This window comes from Lotus japonicus, chromosome 5 (genome assembly GCF_012489685.1).
Source record: "Lotus japonicus ecotype B-129 chromosome 5, LjGifu_v1.2".
NCBI lineage: Eukaryota > Viridiplantae > Streptophyta > Magnoliopsida > Fabales > Fabaceae > Lotus > Lotus japonicus.
In genome coordinates this window covers 16863267-16881789 of record NC_080045.1, presented here as the reverse complement: position 1 = coordinate 16881789, position 18523 = coordinate 16863267, and the positions used below count along the sequence as shown (strand labels likewise).

Genomic DNA, 18523 nt, shown 5'->3' with positions numbered 1-18523 from the left:
ATCTAAAATAAATGCACTATTAATTTCTTTGTTGAATATACATATGTTTTTGTTAGGTTTGTAAGTATCTATTGTGCTACCTGTTCTTAGTTTCGATGATAACAAGAGACAACGTTATAAAGACTAATGATCTATTGTATTCAAATTTCTAATAGATATAGTACATAGATCAAGCAACAAAAAGGGAGAAACTCAACAACAACACAAGTCTTGAAGAACATTGAAAGATGGTTGCAACAAGCTCAAATATCCATCCAATATGCACAAAACCCTAATGTTTGTCAATTGCGCACAAAGTTGCAAGCACCTATTAAAAAGATAAAGAAGCAAGAATTATATGCTAACAAAGCTACATCATTTTCAGTAGTAATCTTAAGTATGGTACACTACATTGAAGATGTGGTACACGAAATGTCTAGTATGCTGAAAGAATAACATTTTGAAGACATAGTTCACTATAAGCACAATATACTACATTAGTACACAAAATGTCAAGTATGATAAAAGAATAATCTCTTGAAGACAGAGGCGTATCTTGGTGGGGGCAGGCAGGGGTCATCGCCCCCCCCCCAAGAATTTTGAAATGTTCATTGACTATAGGTATTTTTATATAGAAGATGTTATAACATTTTGTGATACTCATCAAGTTGAAGTTCCTGACATGAAAACCCCTTATTTTATGGGTAATGATCTTCATAAGAAACAAGATGGAGATATATGGAACATTATTATATGATATATGTATTTTATTCTGCAATTGATTTGCAACTATATGAATTAAATAGAAGATTTAATGTAGAGGTTGTGGAACTTCTCATACTTAGTTCAGCTTTATATCCTAAGGAAAATTTTAAATCATTTGGCAATGAGAAAATTTGTAAGCTTGTTGAGAAGTTTTATGCAGATGATTTTTCCGAGCTAGAAAAGAGAAATTTGTCGTTCCAACTAAGACATTATCATTCAAAAAGATAAAGACATTAACAATATTTCCACTTGTTGTTAGATTGTTCCGTCTTGTTTTGATATTCTCTCTTTCAACAGCATCTACAGAGCAATCTTTTTATGCAATGAAAGTTGATAAGACTTCGGCTTTGCAACAAAATTGAAGATGATCTTCTCAGAAATTTATTAGTTGTATAGATCGAGAGAGAAATTGCTGAAAAATGTATATTCATACAATAATAGGTAAATTTAGTACTATAAAACAACGAAGAGTTGTATTTAAATAATCTTTTATAATTTAAAGTTGGCTTAAATACTCTGGAAGTCCCTGAAATTGTTCCCCGTATGAAAATAAGTCCTTGGAAATTTTTTTTCCGATTCCGAATCCCTGGAAATTTATTTTTAATCAGAATAGGTCCCTACTCGTGTTACCAGCTTAGGTGGCTCAATTTTTGCTGAGTCATTGATTTCACGTGGCTTTTAATTTTTTTTTAAATACACATGGATTAAAAAAATAAAATTAAACATTTAAATTTAAAATTAAACCCTTAATCTAATTAACCTAAATCCCTAATTAGGTTTAAAATTTAAAATTAAACATTTAAAATTAAAATTATACCCTTAGATTTAGGAATTTAGGGTTAATTAGGTTAATAAGATTTTAATTTTAAACTTAAATGTTTAATTTTATTTTTTTAATCCATGTGTATTTAAAAAAATATAAAAGTCACGTGGGATATTTGACTCAGCAAAAATTAAGCCACATAAGCTGGAAAGACGAGTAGGGACCTATTCTGATTAAAAAATTCAGGGACTTATTTTCGTACGGAGAACAATTTCAGGGACCTCCAGAGTATTTAAACCGTTAAAGTTTATATAATATTCAATGAAAATTTTTTTAATCTTATATTTTGCCCCCGACAAGAAAATCCTGGATACGCCCCTGCTTAAAGACATAGTCCATTGGAAGAATGGTACACCATATGAGAAAAAAGGTTAAATGTAAGGTGAAGACTTCTTTAGTATATAAAAATTAATAAAAAAACATATTTTCTTCATATACACGCTCTACAGTAAAAGAGAAGCAATCCATCACGTCAGAAGTCTTGTCTGCATAGCATTTTTCACCAAAGAAAAACTGATACAAATCTTCTAGGCTACTTTTCACATCATCTTATTGGTAGTGCTTCTTGTTATAAGTTGTCAAATTTCAAATGATTAAATGCACAACAAGGAGACGTTAACATGAGTGAAGAAAATAATCGTTGGATAAAAAAAGAGAAGTTGGAATGGAACCGTTGAAGAGGCTCTTTCTCATGCAAGTCATCTGTAAAATAATGAAGAGCATGTATAAAAGAAACTTCTTGAAGACTAGAGAGATACAACTTCAATGAAATGAAAGAACATTGAGAACCTTGAGCTTAAGTTTTCTACATCCTTCTTTACAGGTGAATTAGAGTAGAAGAAAACCCTTCTTTCAAAGTAAGGATAAGTCCTTGAGAAAACTTGTAAGAAGAAGCCCCTAAGAATAATTGATAAGGAGATGTCCATGAGAATACTTGTGAAGGAAAAGTCCATAATACTTGGTTGATTAGTGGAAATCATTGGTGGATACCAAGGACTAGACATAGCATGTTGGGTGAACCACAAATTTTTATATTCTTTCTCTTTTCAATTGGTTACTATGTATCTTTAATCCGCTGTTACTAACTAAGGGAAATATATAAAAGAATTAAATTTGTTTTTCAAATAGATTTAAAGACAAAATTCAACATCCTTTCTTGTGTCCTTGTTTATTTTTATATTTATATAGAACTTTCTTTATTCTTTTTTTGACCCTCCAAAGTTTTTCATATTTTCTATCGTGATTCTTATTTCACCCTCCCCCTCCAAATATTTTCTTAGATTCTTAATTCGGCCTTTTAATTATCATGAAGCTTCATTGCTTCTGAAATACAAAATTTGAAGTAAATAAACGAATGATTAAATTTATCGTTATTTTGAATTTTAAGAATTAATGATATCTTATCTTAATAAGGTACGAAGTCAATCAAATATTTTTTTATCTAAAAAATATTTTTATTTTTTATATTTAATTTATATTTATATGATAAATTAAAAGAGATAAAAACTTGATCAAAGAAGAGATATAATTTTGAGAAAGGAAAAATTATCATATTTTGCAATTAAATATTTAGATATAATTTCGAGAAAGAAAAAATCATCATATTTTAAAATGGAATATTTTATAAGAATATAAGTTATTGTACTGAATTGTAAAATAGAGTACTACTTATTTAGGGGACGTATCAAGTGAGAACAATGTTTATTGTGAGAGATAAGAGTATCAAATCGTGATCATTAAATCATAAATGAGTGGTTGAGATTTAATGTCATTAAATGGTCATGTGACTTTTTTAAAAAGTCTTGTGAATTTATGTTTTAATCTTGACCATTCATGTTAGATTTAATAGTCACGATTTGATGCTCTCATCTCTCACAATAAACATTGCTCTCACTTGATACGCCCCGTACTTATTTAATCATAAAACTAATAGTACCATTTCTTTAAATTTTATTTTTCTCATCCTACACTAACTTTTCAATTAAAATATCATCTAACTCATTCTCAGTTTAATTTATGAATTCTAAATCTTTACATTTCTAGCCCACAATGAAAAACTATTTCTATTTTTCCTTTTTAATTATTTATACAAAATAATATTTTAACTAGCTTAAGTGGGTCGAATTGAAATAATCATTAAGTTTTTAAAAGAATTTGATTTACTGAAAATAGATTTTTCTTATTTGACTTTTTATTTTCATGATAGTATCTGAATGTTGCCTGGTGTGGAGTTTATTTGGAGGAGTACTGTGTTTTTAATTTGGTACTGGATTTGGTTATGTAATGGTATTGGCTTTATCTATGGCACGAGATTGATTTCTCATGTGGGTGCATGATGCATATTGGACTGGTTTATTGAGTCTGTGACTGATCATAGGTGTATGGATTATTGTTTCTTTTCAATATCAATTGTGCAGATAGGAAATCATGGACGTGTGGCACATGCTTGGAGTGTGTTAACATTTATCTTGGAAGTAAGTGGAAGAATACATTGCAAATGTTATTTGAAGGAGATATATTGAGGGAAGCTGCAATTTCAAGTGGTAGCTGAATATGTATTCTCATTTCATATGTACTGGGTTGGTTTTGACTTTAGTCATTTTATTTAGTATCTTGTCTTGTACTTCTAAGGGTTTGTAATGGGGATTTTTGGCCTCTTTGAGATTTGGGTACTCTTTTTCCTTCATTAGGGTTTTTCCATGGGGTTTTCCCAAGTAAGGTTTTGATGAGGCTCAATCTCAAAGTTCATAATGTGGCCAGGGTGAGGGTTGTGTGTTTTGCTTTTGGATGTGGGTTAAAACTTGATTTCTTCAAAAAAAAAAAATCCAAAACCATTATTTTACAAAAATCTTGATAGTTCATATTTACAAAGTGATTAAATAACATTTGTTTGTTCTACATTACCTAGGTTTTTACTAGGTTGCAATGTGTCCATAACCAAGAGAATTTTGACCAAACTGATTAAGGGTGTAATTTTACAATGGATTCTTATTGATTTAAAGTACAAGAATTTAAGTAAAGAACTTTTAGCATTTGATAAGAGAATTTGAAAGACAACTTATTATTATTATTTATTCAAATTCACTCACAAAAAAGGGGCCATTCTATTGAACACAACATAAAAATCACATAAAGTACTAATGTAAAACATTAGGCCAATCGATTTCTCGACCAACTCATCGATTTTCAATCTCGTTCTGTTTTTTCAATCTCGTTCTGTTTTTTCACGACCAACTCATTGATTTCTTTCACTTCTTCAACAGTTACGTTGTCTGGAAAGTTTTGTTCCTTCGTATATTTGAACATTTTTATGGTCAACTCCTTCTCACGGTTCTCCTTACGCAGCTTTTTTAGATGGTCCTTAGCTTTGGCAATTCTCTGCATGATAAAGCTCTCTTGGTTTACATTCTTGCTCTCATCTATCACAGATGCATTCTGATACCTGTCAATCAATTGCTTGGCTACTTCTGGGTTTGGCCAAACTTCAGCTTGAGTATCAAAAGGATTTGAAATTATAGCACATGCAGGAATCCCACAAAGAATGGTGAGTTCACTCGCCTTTTTTATGATACCCTTCTTCCTTTTCTTGAAGGTTGCTTTTCTTGCCGTGTCATCAGAGATATAGGCAAGTTTCACCTTCTTCCTAGTCATGGCTACAATCGAAAATAAAGTACTACGGAGTTTAAATTTTTAATGCATTGTTTGTCTTGGACAGTTTGGGTTTTATAGGAGATTGAACTCATACCTTTAAGAAATTTTTTAGGAAAATATGATTACAATGTTTGATTATTCTGATAAGATTTGAAGACCACGTGTCATAATTTATCACACATTAATGCATTATCATAAAAAAATGAAAATTTTAGACATGAATGATTTTAAGATAAGAAAAACAATAAAGAGTTTGAAGGAGTGATTGGGTTGTGGTTTTACAGATACCAATAATTGTAGATATATTTTATTCTCAATATCTTACTTATATGCTAAAAACATTATTACATATTTTAAAATATTAGAGTTAATTTACTAATATATTAAAAATAAAGGAAAAACATAATTTATCATGTATAATGAATTTCCCAAAGAAAATATGTAAAAGATGAAAATACTATTTTGTGGTGATAAAATAAGTAATGTTTTTTTTGTAACAGATAAAATAAGTAATGTATTAAAAGGACTTGAATGAGTTGTTGACATACAATATTTTATCTAATTTTAATTTTAATTATATTTTACTTTTAGTATCTCACTAATATGCTAATAACATAAATTATTATAATGGATCATATACACATTAAATGAGTTTTTAACTTTTAATTTTTTGTGAATTTTATTACACAATGATCTTGTTAATTAAGAGTGATATTATTAATTATTTGATAATTCACTTTCAAAAAACAATTATTTGATAATATATTTATTAAAAAATATTAAAAATTAATTAATTTGAATAACTAAATGTTAATTTAAATATATTTTACAATAAGAAAATTATTAATTACTAAAGTCAAACAAAAAATATTAAAATTAATTTGTGATAACCAATCAATCAATATTAATATCAATCAATCATCTATAAATAAATAAATATATATATATATATATATATATATATATATACTACTCATTCTAATATATTAAGCAATAAAATGTTTCATTTGTCATAAATATATTAAATAATAAAATAAGAAACTGTAAAATATTGTAGTCTCAAATGTTATTCAACTACCTACATTAAATAATACCATTTATAAAATTAAAAATTGACTTGAATTTTAGATTAGTGAAAATATATTAAAAATTACAATTTTATTTTTGTTGGAAAAAAAATATGAATAAAATTATATTTATTAATAAATCACTTAGATAAAATAATTTAATTTTTTTTCTATAAGGTATTTACTACTAACAATAATGTGTGTGTATTATTTGAAAAAAAATTCTTTAATTTTTCTAATCTATTATATATTATTAAAAAGGACTTCAGAAAAACATTTACAATCAAAGTTGAATAAACTTAAATTTATTAAATAATATTTTACACTGTTAAAGATATGATTTATCATAATTTTAAGAGTTAAAATTACTTTATTGTTATTGGTCTTGAAATGTATAAACCTATTTGGGAAACTGTGACTGACTCTCCCAACATATTTTTTTTTCCGGTAAAAAGTATAAAAAAAATGTTATTACAGCTTATTTCGTGATATTAAAAACTTACATATTGTTAAGTTCAAACGCCTTCTTCGTCTACCCAATTTTGAATAATAACAATTTTCAAGAGTTCTCCAGAAGTCTATTAATGATATCCTTGTTGTTTACTTTTGATGAGCTATATAAATGTGATTTACTTGTTTTGTCTTGGAACGTAATATGAATTGAACTTCAGGATAAAACATGCACAATCGAATAACTAAGAACTTATGATCTACTCGTTTAGTATGGAATTCCACATGCATTGGAACTCGGAAAAAACAAGTACAGTCTAAGTAATTAGTCATTTGCTCTAATCAGATGGTTCGATTGCAAAGAAGAAAGTTATATCTGCAAAGACCGTCTACATGAGGAAAAGACGAAGATGACAAGGAAGATCAAGAAGAAAGTTGAAGATTGTTTTGTCAGAAGGAACTATTACAACAAGAGATACGATTCTTCAACATGAAGATTATGAGAAAAGCTGAAAAAAAGACAAGACAATATACATCAAATAGTTGATTAAAAGAAGAGATGTCAGCAAAAGATCATAAGACTTCCAAAAGAAGAGCAGGATCGTCTCATGGAGAAAGAATGGCCGTCTGCAAAAGAAAGATAAGGACAACTTGCACAGGAGAACGAAGAGTCCAACTTGGACTGGCCAACCAGAAGAAACGATATTCTGAGAAAGCAAACATCGATCATGTCAATATGAAAAAGATCTCTGATTACATAGAAGAGAGAGAGGTCAAAGTTCTAAGCTTCAAGCAACCATCAATTACGCACAATGACCAAGGGAAATTTTCATAATATTCAGATCTAAAGTTTTCTCTTATCTCTATAGGAATGGGATGAAGTCCATCATCTATGTCGACTGTTCCTTAACCAGACATCATCAAATCATCCATCTCGTAAGGAAGAAGCTTCAATTCACTTTTCCTACAACCATCGTCCATATCAGAAAGGCAAACATCCATTGAAAGGTGAAGAGACGACGCTAGTAACTGTATTCAAGCTACCGCTTAAATCGAATATGCATCATCGTCTGAATGAAGAAAGTCCACAAGGAAGCGTATCGAAGAAGTCTCGGCATTTGCAGCAGCACGTGATCTGACACGGTGCAATAACCAAGGTTGAAGATACAACGCTCCATCTATCAAAGAGTCTTTGGTCATCTCAACGGAAAGTACTCGACCTATGCTAAACAAAGTTGAACTTCCAAGCCATTAGGTGTAACATCCCGATTTGTGGGTGTCACTTAGTAACTCAAAATTTAAAATAAAGCGAAAAAGCAGGTATTTTTTTTTTCTTTTTTCTTTTTAAAACAAAAGACTTTCCAAAGTAAAGACACAACCCAAATGCGATAAACATAACTAATGTACAATATATTTACAGCCCCCGCTGTAATCAAAGTCACGTCATGAGTAACCTCCAGTGATAGAAAGTAACAGAAAGTAAGCCCGCAAGAAAATATGTACAAAACCAAAGTCAGAGTGATAAGTTTATAAATACAGTCCTCCAAGTGAGTAAGTCAGCCCAAAATGGCATCCTCGAGACGTCCTACGTCCGAAAAACTCCCTTAATCCTCATGGACGAGAACCACACAAAAAGCTTATAGTCGGGGACCTACCCTACCCCAAAATAAGAAAATGACAAATCAGAGCTACGAAACGACACCTACTCTAACCACCCGAGGAAGCGAGTCTATCAACACTCCTCCTCCCCCTCCTCACTAGCATAGTCGTCATCAGTGTCAAAATCCAGGACGATCACCCCTCTGTCCACATCCAGTACCTCCCTCTTCACTGCCCGTATCACTGACCTAGAAACCTCATTCTCCACATCCACCACGTCGGTGAGCACATCCTCCTCCATCACGTGGACCAAAGGTTCCACGCGATAACCACTGAAGGAAGTAGATGCCCCGAAGTGGGTGGTAGAAGCGGTGACAGGCTCCTCCTTTGGCTCAACATGCCTAGAAGAAGACGCGGCGTTCGAATGGTCAACATCGGCAGGAGAACTCGGTCCAGATGATGCTCCATTAGCAGCCTCATCCTCAGAAGGATCCTCATCGTCAGAAGACGGTGGTGGTGGTGCTCCAGTACCAGGTCCACAATTCACAGTAGGCGACAGGTTAAAGCTCACAGAGTAGCGTCGCAACACTCCTTTAGTCAAGTTCCCAAGATCATCTATCATGTCCTCCATAACTCTCCCTATATAGATTGCCCGGTGACTGGCGAGGTCAGTCAACATGCGGCGGGGCTAGTCCTATCTAGCATCTCATACCTGGTCCCTCCCGAAGGGTGAACCATCGTAAACCAGTCAGCCATCGACATCTGGCAGCAGGCCGACCGCCCAAACACAAGCATACACACAAAGCCAAGGCGCGAAGGTCAACTCATAGAATAATATATATATATTAAAAACGACAAGTAAAGTATACGGGAATAGATACTTAGGTTCAATAGGCTTATCATAGCATGTAAGTATCATATCCTCAAATTGCAATAACAATAGATATTTATTGACAACTCAACAAGTTATCAAATAATATAACGATGTTCACTAACATCAAATCATCAAGTCATCAATGCATTATGACATGCAATGTCATGCTGCAAGAAATGCTCCGGATAGGCTGGGCAGCATTGAGTCAGTCCTAACACTGGCCTAGTGTTTAACCATTTCCGCTCGGGCGTCTCTTACAACCAAACAAATGTAGTGAGATCAGCCATAACCCGCAGGTCTGCCATTTCCGTCTGCTACTAAGAAACACACTCGGTGTTCTTATGTGAATACCCGATCTTATGATCATTTTTTGATTCACCGAGGTCCGACATCCCATCGCATTTAACCTCAATATGTATGCATGATGCAATATGGTTAGTCAAACAACGTATCGACCTCACCCGACAACGTGTTCTAGCTAATATGTTGTCTGTAAAAATATCCTAAGGTAAATGTCGATTATGTGACAAAAATGTATCCAAACAACAAAATAGTGCAAACACCCTTGCTGACTACTCGAGTCATCTGACTCATCCATCGGATGGTCAAAACTGCTCAGCGAGCAATAGAGTACCAATGTACTTAGAAACTTATTAGTTTCCCCGGCTTATCCCCTAGATAGCCAAACAACAAACTACTCACCGAGCAAAAGAGTATCAACGTACTTAGAAACTTATTAGTTTCCCCGGCTTATCCTTTAGATAGTTAAACAACAAAACTGCTCATCGAGCAAAGATTAGTGTTCCTTCAGAGATTGTTATCATTATTTATAGTGTTCGGATGTTGTTTAGTGTATTATGAATTTCTTTTGTAAAATAGTTTCCATTTATTTTTGTCTCTAACTCTATAAGTTTTAAAGATTCCATCATCCAAAGTAACTCCCTGAGAAGATCTCGATACACTAAAACGATAAGGACCCAAACATTGGTTCGTCCAATCAAACATTCTCCCAAAATCTCGTCACTAGTGTGGCATAACTACCCGTTTCCCCACACTCTGACGTTCAACAGATATATGTATAATTGCACAATATAGTTAGTACTATCCAACAAAACATGAGCACATATATCAACACATCTTATGATTAACAACTTAGCACGTATAGCATGTGAATCAATTATCAACAACCATAACAATAATCAAGAAACAACACCAATGTCGGCCGAAGCCCCAGAAAACGGAGACACACATCTCTATTGATTAACAACGGCTGAAGCCTCATAAAACATTTTCCAGATCAACTTAATCAATCATAAGCATAAACAAATAGCAAGTTGAATTTATCGAAGCCTAAGTCATTATCTAGTAAGTAAGTTACACTCATCTCCGGGTCGTCCAGTTTGACACGGCAAGGTTCCTTCACTCACTTCTCCTACAGCTCCCAAGGTTTCCACAGTCGAACCTTTTGAGCAAACATAGCAGAATTCAATCAAAACAAGTCAATACTAACCTAAAAATATTTACTAACGTCATACGAAGCATTATAAGCTCCAGAGTCCAGAGTACGATAACCTAACACGAGAAGACGGGTTTCGCGAAAAAGATAAATTTTCCTCCCCTTAATGGTGCTCTCAGCCGTGACACTAAATTTAGTGTTCCGGTGTTTTTTCTTCGATCAAACTTGATTCCTAGGTTATCATAGGTCGTATCTAGGGTGAACTAAAGCTCGGAAAAGTTATCGGGTCGAAAACTAAAATAGGGATAATTTGGTCAAGGTTTTAAGCTCAAAAATTCAAATTTGGAATTTTGAGAAATAAAATTGATGAGTTTGTTAACAACGACGTTTATAGAAACTAATCCTACTGACGCTAAGCTAAGTCGAGAGTTTTTGATTCAAAAAGCAAACCCTCAGCGGAAAAATGAGTTTTTGGACAGTTTTCAATCTCTATGATGATCCGGCGAGAATCGGCGGACATCGGCGGAGTAATTATGACGTATGAATGGTAGAGATGAAGTTTTGAAAGATAAATCATGTTATTTGGACAGTTTTACAATAAAACTCAAAACTTTGAGCATAGAAAGAGATGTAGAAAAACGACAGAATTGACGATCAAAGGTAAGAAGTAACGTAAGTACCTCGATGTCAACACGTAGCAACTGACAACACGATGATCGGTCAAGAATCGGTGGAAAACTTCCTCTCCCTCCTTCCTTCCTTGCTCGCGGGTTGGTGTTGATATTCTTTTGATTTTTGGCTATTTATAGGAAAGAGAAAACGCGGGAAAATGAATATTTCGCGATTCCGATTTTTCCTGTACATTCCTCTGTGAATTCTAAGTGAGTTTCTGGCGACAGAATTCCAGCACTCAAAACAGGTTTCTTGGATTTGAAGTAAACGATCCAATAACGGTATGAATTGATTTAACCCGAAAAAATATTTTTTGCAGCTGACGTCGGATGAAGAAACTTCCTTCTGAAGAAAGGTTGCGGTCGTCGAAGGAAATAAGATTACGCGGATGGAAACTTTGTTAGAAGTTAAGTCTTTGAGAAGATAGAATTTAATTTCGTCGAACTTCCGAGAAATGAAACCTATCGTGCGTACAGTCTAGAGTGTCGTATCGAAATACTAGTCATGGAAAGGATAAAGAGAAATACTTATATTTCTCTGATGATTTTGAATTTCGCTTATACATTGCGTTAAGAGCGGACTAGCCTTTTACTAACGCTCTCGCCCTAAGGCGGAAGTGAAAAAGGCTTGTGATATAACTTAAAACGATTATAGCACTATTCTTAGACATTCCTAAACTTTCTCCTTCATTAAGTCATCCAATCTAGTGAACACTTGTTCAGGTTCCCTTCACGATACATCGAAACCTAAGCGTGAATTGGAAATTAATTATTTAATTCTATAACTAAAAACCAGGGTCTTACATTAGGTCTGCATCAAGTTGTACCAAATCAACACGTTTTACTGACTTTAGCACAATTCGATGCAACGGTCATAATTTATGTGAAGAGCATCCAACTGCTATATCTCTACTCATAGAAGATCAGGAGCTATAAATATGAAGACTGAAGACTTCACATGTTGGCTTTTGCAAATCCAAACATATGACTTTTAGAATTTTGAATTGGGATTCAAGCAGAACATCCTAACCCAGTTCGGGATTTCCAAACGCGCTATCAAGATCATATTCTTGTTGTCTGAAGGAAAGTCTAGAGACTCAAGCTCAAAAGAAGACATCTTCAACAACCTCTGCAACAAGGAGAAACACACTTAGGAGATAGATCTTTTATTTTCTTTGTTGTTGTAAAAGAACATAAAGTAATTCTATAATACTTTATAGTTCTTAGTGCTTCATATCACTACTACCCCTCTTATTAAGAAGAGATTATAAAGTAGGAGAAATGGTCTTTAAAAAGATCATTTAGTAGAAGTCCTTTATACTTGTAGGGAGGAATATCGTCTAATAATCGAGGAGGAGGAGTCCTTAGAATACTCGTGACCCTGAAGAGGCGTTAAGAATACTCAATTGCTGAAGAGGCAGGTGGCCAAAGAATACTCAACTGCCTTGAGAGGCAGGGACAAAGAGTACTGTAAGACAAGGATTTGGTCAGGTGGTACAACTCTATGTTTTGATGATAACAAGTTTATATTTGTGTATGAACAACTATGGTACTCTAACGTTTGTCTTTTAAGTGTCTGAAAAACAGGTTCTGATTCTGATCCAAAGACATATTCATCGGAAGTTAAAGACCAAAGAGTGACCAGTGAATCGCTTCTGCAATCACTACATTCTTCTGAACGGTAGTATATGCTTCAGATGTTCTGAAGATTAAAGCTCTGATGTGGGATCTGAAGATTCAAGTTCTGAAGATTCTGAAGACCAGAAGTTATGAACGAACGATCCAAAAGCTGAAGACTTGAAGACTCTGAAGTCCAAGATAAAGATGGCTCTCAATACCAAAGTGCTTCTGATTCTGAAGACCAGAAGTTCTGAGTGAACGATCCAGAAACAGAAGTTATGAAGGTCAGAGTATCCAAGCTTCCTCGTGACTCTGATCAATTTTCTTTAGAGGTTCTCGAAGCGTCTCCAAAGATCAGAGTTCAACTAGGATAAGACAAATGTCATTATCAATAGTACAAAAGCAGTGTACTATTCTGCCGCCTTACTTAACGAGGTTCAGCCACAACAGGTTTTGGAATTTCCATAATTTCCCTCCAACAGTTAGATTCTCTCAACGAATACAACACCAAAACCTTGGAGTATTTAAAGGCTAAAGAGAGAAGAAATCGGCTAAGAAACTATTATGCAATCCAAGTGAAACTGACCAGCGAATACCTTAGCAATATTTCTTCATTGTTCTTATTATGTTTACTCCTGCTTCTTATTGTGTTTACCTTAGCAACTCATTGTAAACCCAAACCTTCTACAAATCTGTTTGTATTCCCTTGAGAGACCGGTTAGGTCATATTTCTTGATAAGACTAAGACTTGTGTGTCTTAGTGTTGCTAGTTCTTAGATTTGATAGACACTGAGCAAGGTGTGCTAGAGCTGTTGTAACAATATTTGAATAGTGGATCACCTTCATTCTACGAAGGAATAAATCACCTTAACGGGTGGACTGGATTAGCTTGAAGGATTCATCGGGTGAACCAGGATAAAACACATGTGTGCTTTTCTCATCTCTTTATCTCTTGCACTTTGTGTTCTTGAAACCGAGAATATTTGGTAAAATCTTAGAGGGAAAGTTTTTAAACGTAAAACCCAATTCAAACCCCCCCCCCCTCATTTCTAGTGTTTTTCATACCTTCAAGTACTTGTATGCCTGGAGAGACATGGACAAGAATACTCGTTATGCCTAGAGAGGCATGTACAATAATACTTGTTGGGAGGAGTCATGTCTAATACTCAATGCCTGGAGAGGTAGTGCTGAAAGAATACTCGCTAATGTTTGGAGAAGCTATAATACTCAATGCATGGACAAGCAGTTGCTAAATAATACTCTTGCCTGAGGAGGCAAACTGAAGAATACTTGTAAGGAGGAGTCTTTGGAACTCACCCTTAGTGAAATCTCGGTCAACGCCGAGGACTGGATGTAACCCTATCGTTATGGGGGTGATCCAGTATAAAAGTTTGTGTGTCATTGTCTCTTTCATTTACTCTTGCTTATTCGTTGCGCCAAACGATTAAGTTCATCGTATATCATCAACTATCATTTGGATCTTAAAGTTTTTCAAGGGCACAATTCAAACCCCCCTTTCTTGTGCATTTCTTGATCATCACTTATTAATTTTAAAATAATTTAATTATTTTTCTTATTATTAAATAAAAATATTATTGAATTGTTAATTTTTTTTAAAGTTGTTAAAATTACTTCTATACTAATTATTAAACTCTAATACAATTTGTATTAAAATGTCTGAACACAATTATTTTTATACCGTTATATTTTATAATTAAAAGTATTTTAATATTTATTTAAACTAAAATAATTTAAAAATAAAAAATAAACCCGTACAACACCCCAAGTATTATATCTAGTAACATATGAATGAATACCACGCACACATTGAATGATATTTTTTTTTTTGGAAAATGGCTATTACATATTCATACAACATTTTCTTTTTCTTTTTTCGAAAGCAAAATATATAAATATATATAAAAATGATTGAATTGGCAAGAATACACAACCCTTCTCAAAAGGGGAAAAACCATCCAAAAGTCACCCAAAGAGAATCTAAAAGTAAAGCAACACAGAGAAAACACCTACCCAAAAACAGAGAAAGCCAGAGGGCTTCCAAGTCAAAAGAGCACTTACTATCTCTTATCTCCCGCGTGCAGAAATCTGGGTTGCAATCTGATTAAGGGCAAACGCATGTGAACAATCATACACCATGCCCAAATATTTTCCCATCGACAGAACACTCCACGCCCTAGTCATCACGCCCATGGGCTCCGAAATAAATACAACTATTTGTTTTAGCGATCCTCATACGATACATATAATTTAAATTATAATATATTGTATGCACATTAAGTGATTTTGAAAAAGGTTAGTAAATTCTACATGAATATTTATATTTATTTAAGGGCTGTCTAAATGATCATAGACAAAATTTGAGTTAAATCACCATAGTTCTAGATAGACTAGTGGCATTTAAGATAACTTATAAAATATGAGAGGTTTGGGTTTTGTTTGGGCGGAGAGGGGCCTTGGATCTTGTGGTGTTTGATTGATTTTGAGGTTGTATTAGAGGACTTGTATCTTGCCATTACTATCTGCCAATATATCCCTTTTGCTTTCTAAAAAGTTATAAAATATGAAATTTCTAACTCACTTATCTTAAATAGCATTGGTCTAAGACTACAATGATTTAATCCTAACTTCATATAGGGTAATTTAGACAACTTTGTTATTTAAATATATATACCATCGTAGATAAGTAGACAAATTTATGTGCATATGCATGAGAAAGATTTTCTTATATGAGAATGGAAGAAATAAATCATGACAATTAGATCTTGATCGTTCATGATTAGGTGTAACTGCCACAATTTATTATTTCCGTTTACACATAAGAAGATATTTCTCATACGACACATACCATACATACACGCACATTTTTGCATGCATTTTATTTAGCGCAACTGTGACGTTTCACTAAACATTATACTAGATGACTTGAAAGCATAAGCACTTTATCCTCAAGCGTCTGCCAAGAGCAAATTATTCTTAACTACCTACACTTTATCTCCTCTCAGTTCAGTTAAATTGATCCTTCAACAAGAGTGAATCAACCACCTAACATAGAGCCCTGGATTTGGCACCCCAGGGCTTAGAAATGCCACCCCACTTAAGTGTGGGAAAATACCATAATGTCCCTGCGTGTTTATTTTCGGAACAACAATATCCGTAGGCCTTCGGATTCAGGTATTCCTAAATGATTCGGAAGGAACAGTTCCGAATACTGTTAGTATTAAAACAAAACACGGTCAATCCCATTTCATTCCGAAACCTTACATTCCGAAACCCTTCTTGGTCTCTCATCGGGAGGCCGTGCGACCTCATCTTCCTGAGCGTGTGATGCGGCAGTTTGAGTACGTGCAGCCTATCCCGCGACACCCATCTGTTGTGATGGGCATGAGTTCTGCTGCGGAGGTCGTTGATGCAGCATACCAGGATTATGAGCCACACTTGATTCCAGAGGGGGTCCCTAGTATAGTGGATGGAGCGGCAGTAGATGATTACCTGGACTGGTACACCGGTGTATCTCACCGGTTCATCATCCCGGATGAGAGTAGGGCCGATCTCAGTGCTGTGGTAAGTGTGAACTTAATTTTCTTTATGCATTTGTGGTTTTGTGTATGCGGTTTACTAACATGTATATTGATTTATTTTCAGGCTTCTTTGCGTCGGGTCGTTGATTTGCTAGAGCAGGGACTTGAGGTCGACGACGGTCCCCCTAGAGATACACGCTCCCGCACTTTATTAGAGAAGTGCCTCACTGTCATCAGAGACTTGAGCAGGACCCAGGGCGTCACTTTCGTTGGTGTACGAGGAGGCAGAGGTCGAGGCAGAGGAGGAGGCGGAGGTGGAGGTGGAGATAGAGGAGGTGGCAGAGGCGGAGGCAGAGGTCGTAGGGGTAGGGTGGGTCGTAGGGGCAGGGGGCAGTGACATTATTATTATGTGTACTTTTATCGCACTATTAGTTTATACACGCTTTATTATCGGTCTGTACTTTTATCGCATTATTAGTTTGGATTTCACATTATCACGCTTTACCTGATTTGATTACATTTTTATCTCTTTTTAAATCAGGTAAAATAACAAACAAAATCCAATGGGAAGTGAAATAACGCACATAATCCAATTGAAGCAAAATAACGTACATAATTCAAGGGACGCAACATAGCCTACATAATCCAGGTCAAGGATTTTTTAAAGTTGCAAATAATTCAAAATTAGCCAAATAACATTAATCAATCTTCTGTAATGTCGGTGAATGTTTCTGATGGAGGTCCACAGTCACTGGAGAATACCTGTGAAAATTCACATAAACGAAAATTGAGATGTGTAAAAATCCACAGTCACTTTTATTTTAACTATATATGTGTAAAAAAGATTTCCATACCTTAACTATGTTGGGCAATGTTATGTTCAGGTAACAATTAGATTTTCTAGGAGAAAACACAGCTACCTAAAAGCAAAAAAGGAAGAAATAATGTTCAACTTGTCTAAAGAAGTAGAAACAATAGTCAAGTCGGTTAGAAATAATAAACCTTCTGGATAAGCATAACAGATCCAACATTTATGTCCTTCGCGAATTCGCTTTCAGTGAAAACCTTGTGATGGACACTAGCACCGACAGTGCCCGTAGGATCCTGAAACTCAAACTCATATGGCATTGACAGAGGACATTTAAATACCATGACATTGATGAAAAAGAACGCGGAAGATGGAAATACCTTCAGGGTAACTGACACATCGCCGAATCCGTTTGGCGTGCATGATTTGATAACTGCGACGATGAGATCGACCCTTTCTAGATGGTGAGTGATGGAACCCAGAGGAGTTGCAGATCCGCCTAATTGCAGGGCTGAAAGCCAGGCATTGGAGTGAAAATCGGGATCAGTGTCGTGACCGTCTTCGACGACGCGCCTAACAAATTGTTGGGTTGGAATGAGGTGTCCGTCGGTGGTGGAGCTGCGTTGAATCATGGCGGCCTGGACAACACCAGCAGGGCCGGGAATGAGAGGACGAGAACTTGCAGAAGAGTTGCCTCGGAGTTTGCAAGGGCGGATGAAGGTGGGCAAATCTTGTTCCATTTTGATTTTGAAGGTTTCGTTGAAAGAATGAAAGGAGAGGATGAATACAAGAAAGCTTAAATCAAGCAAATTTATAGATGAAGGAGTAATGGGGTTGGTTGTTGTTGGTGGTTGATAGTAATTAGGTTGGCTGTGGTTGGATGAGAGTAATGAGGTTGGTTGTGGTTGGTTGTGGATAGTGATGGAGAGACTTAAAATTAAAATGAGAAAAAAAATTAACGTTCGGATCCCCAGATTCCGAAGTTGTTCGGATCCTATAAATCCGAACTGTCTCGGAAACCTTAATGTCGAAGATTGTTTAAACTTGGGGGTGCCAAATTTAAGTATATGACACGGAAATGGAAAGGAGTCGTCCGAAACATTTCGGACTCCGTAGTTCCGAACTATAGTTTTCGGACTAGAGCCTTCCGAATGGTGAAAACAAATGGGGTGGCATTTTACCTGACTCTAATAATACGGACATTAGCCTTCCGAAGTACTT

The 18523-nt window shown here is 34.8% G+C and overlaps 3 protein-coding genes across 4 annotated transcripts; 1 reads left to right on the top strand and 2 right to left on the bottom strand.

The window, feature by feature from the left end:
• Positions 1–4753: 4753 nt before the first annotated feature.
• LOC130719178 (agamous-like MADS-box protein AGL80) lies at positions 4754–5218 on the bottom strand. The gene has a single exon (XM_057569815.1). It carries the CDS (start codon positions 5216–5218, stop codon positions 4754–4756), a length of 465 nt encoding a protein of 154 aa, XP_057425798.1.
• Positions 5219–16325: 11107 nt separating this feature from the next.
• LOC130721395 (glycine-rich protein 2-like) lies at positions 16326–16984 on the top strand. Its single transcript, XM_057572196.1, has 2 exons — positions 16326–16537; positions 16619–16984. The coding sequence occupies exons 1-2, from the start codon at positions 16352–16354 to the stop codon at positions 16889–16891; spliced, it is 459 nt and encodes a 152-aa protein (XP_057428179.1). The 5' UTR covers positions 16326–16351; the 3' UTR covers positions 16892–16984.
• Positions 16985–17066: 82 nt separating this feature from the next.
• LOC130718594 (uncharacterized) lies at positions 17067–18519 on the bottom strand. 2 transcript variants are annotated; one of them, XM_057569207.1, is made up of 4 exons: positions 17683–18417; positions 17497–17598; positions 17349–17414; positions 17067–17256 (listed from the first exon to the last, which is right to left on the bottom strand). In XM_057569207.1, exons 1-4 carry the CDS (start codon positions 18040–18042, stop codon positions 17197–17199), a joined length of 588 nt encoding a protein of 195 aa, XP_057425190.1. In that variant the 5' UTR covers positions 18043–18417; the 3' UTR covers positions 17067–17196. The 2 variants fall into 2 exon arrangements, with proteins under 2 accessions (XP_057425190.1, XP_057425189.1); XM_057569206.1 differs by having other exon boundaries at positions 17497–18519.
• Between the last annotated feature and the right edge of the window lie 4 nt (positions 18520–18523).

Bases quoted from the DNA above. Each gene is read 5' to 3' on its own strand.
- LOC130721395 (XM_057572196.1), top strand. From the start codon at position 16,352: ATGGGCATGAGTTCTGCTGCGGAGGTCGTTGATGCAGCATACCAGGAT. The intron at 16,538-16,618 runs GTAAGTGTGAAC...ATTTATTTTCAG, and splicing joins GGGCCGATCTCAGTGCTGTG to GCTTCTTTGCGTCGGGTCGT.
- LOC130719178 (XM_057569815.1), bottom strand. From the start codon at position 5,218: ATGACTAGGAAGAAGGTGAAACTTGCCTATATCTCTGATGACACGGCA.
- LOC130718594 (XM_057569206.1), bottom strand. From the start codon at position 18,042: ATGGAACAAGATTTGCCCACCTTCATCCGCCCTTGCAAACTCCGAGGC. The intron at 17,415-17,496 runs GTTTATTATTTC...TTTTGCTTTTAG, and splicing joins CTGTTATGCTTATCCAGAAG to GTAGCTGTGTTTTCTCCTAG. The intron at 17,257-17,348 runs GTATGGAAATCT...GAATTTTCACAG, and splicing joins CATTGCCCAACATAGTTAAG to GTATTCTCCAGTGACTGTGG.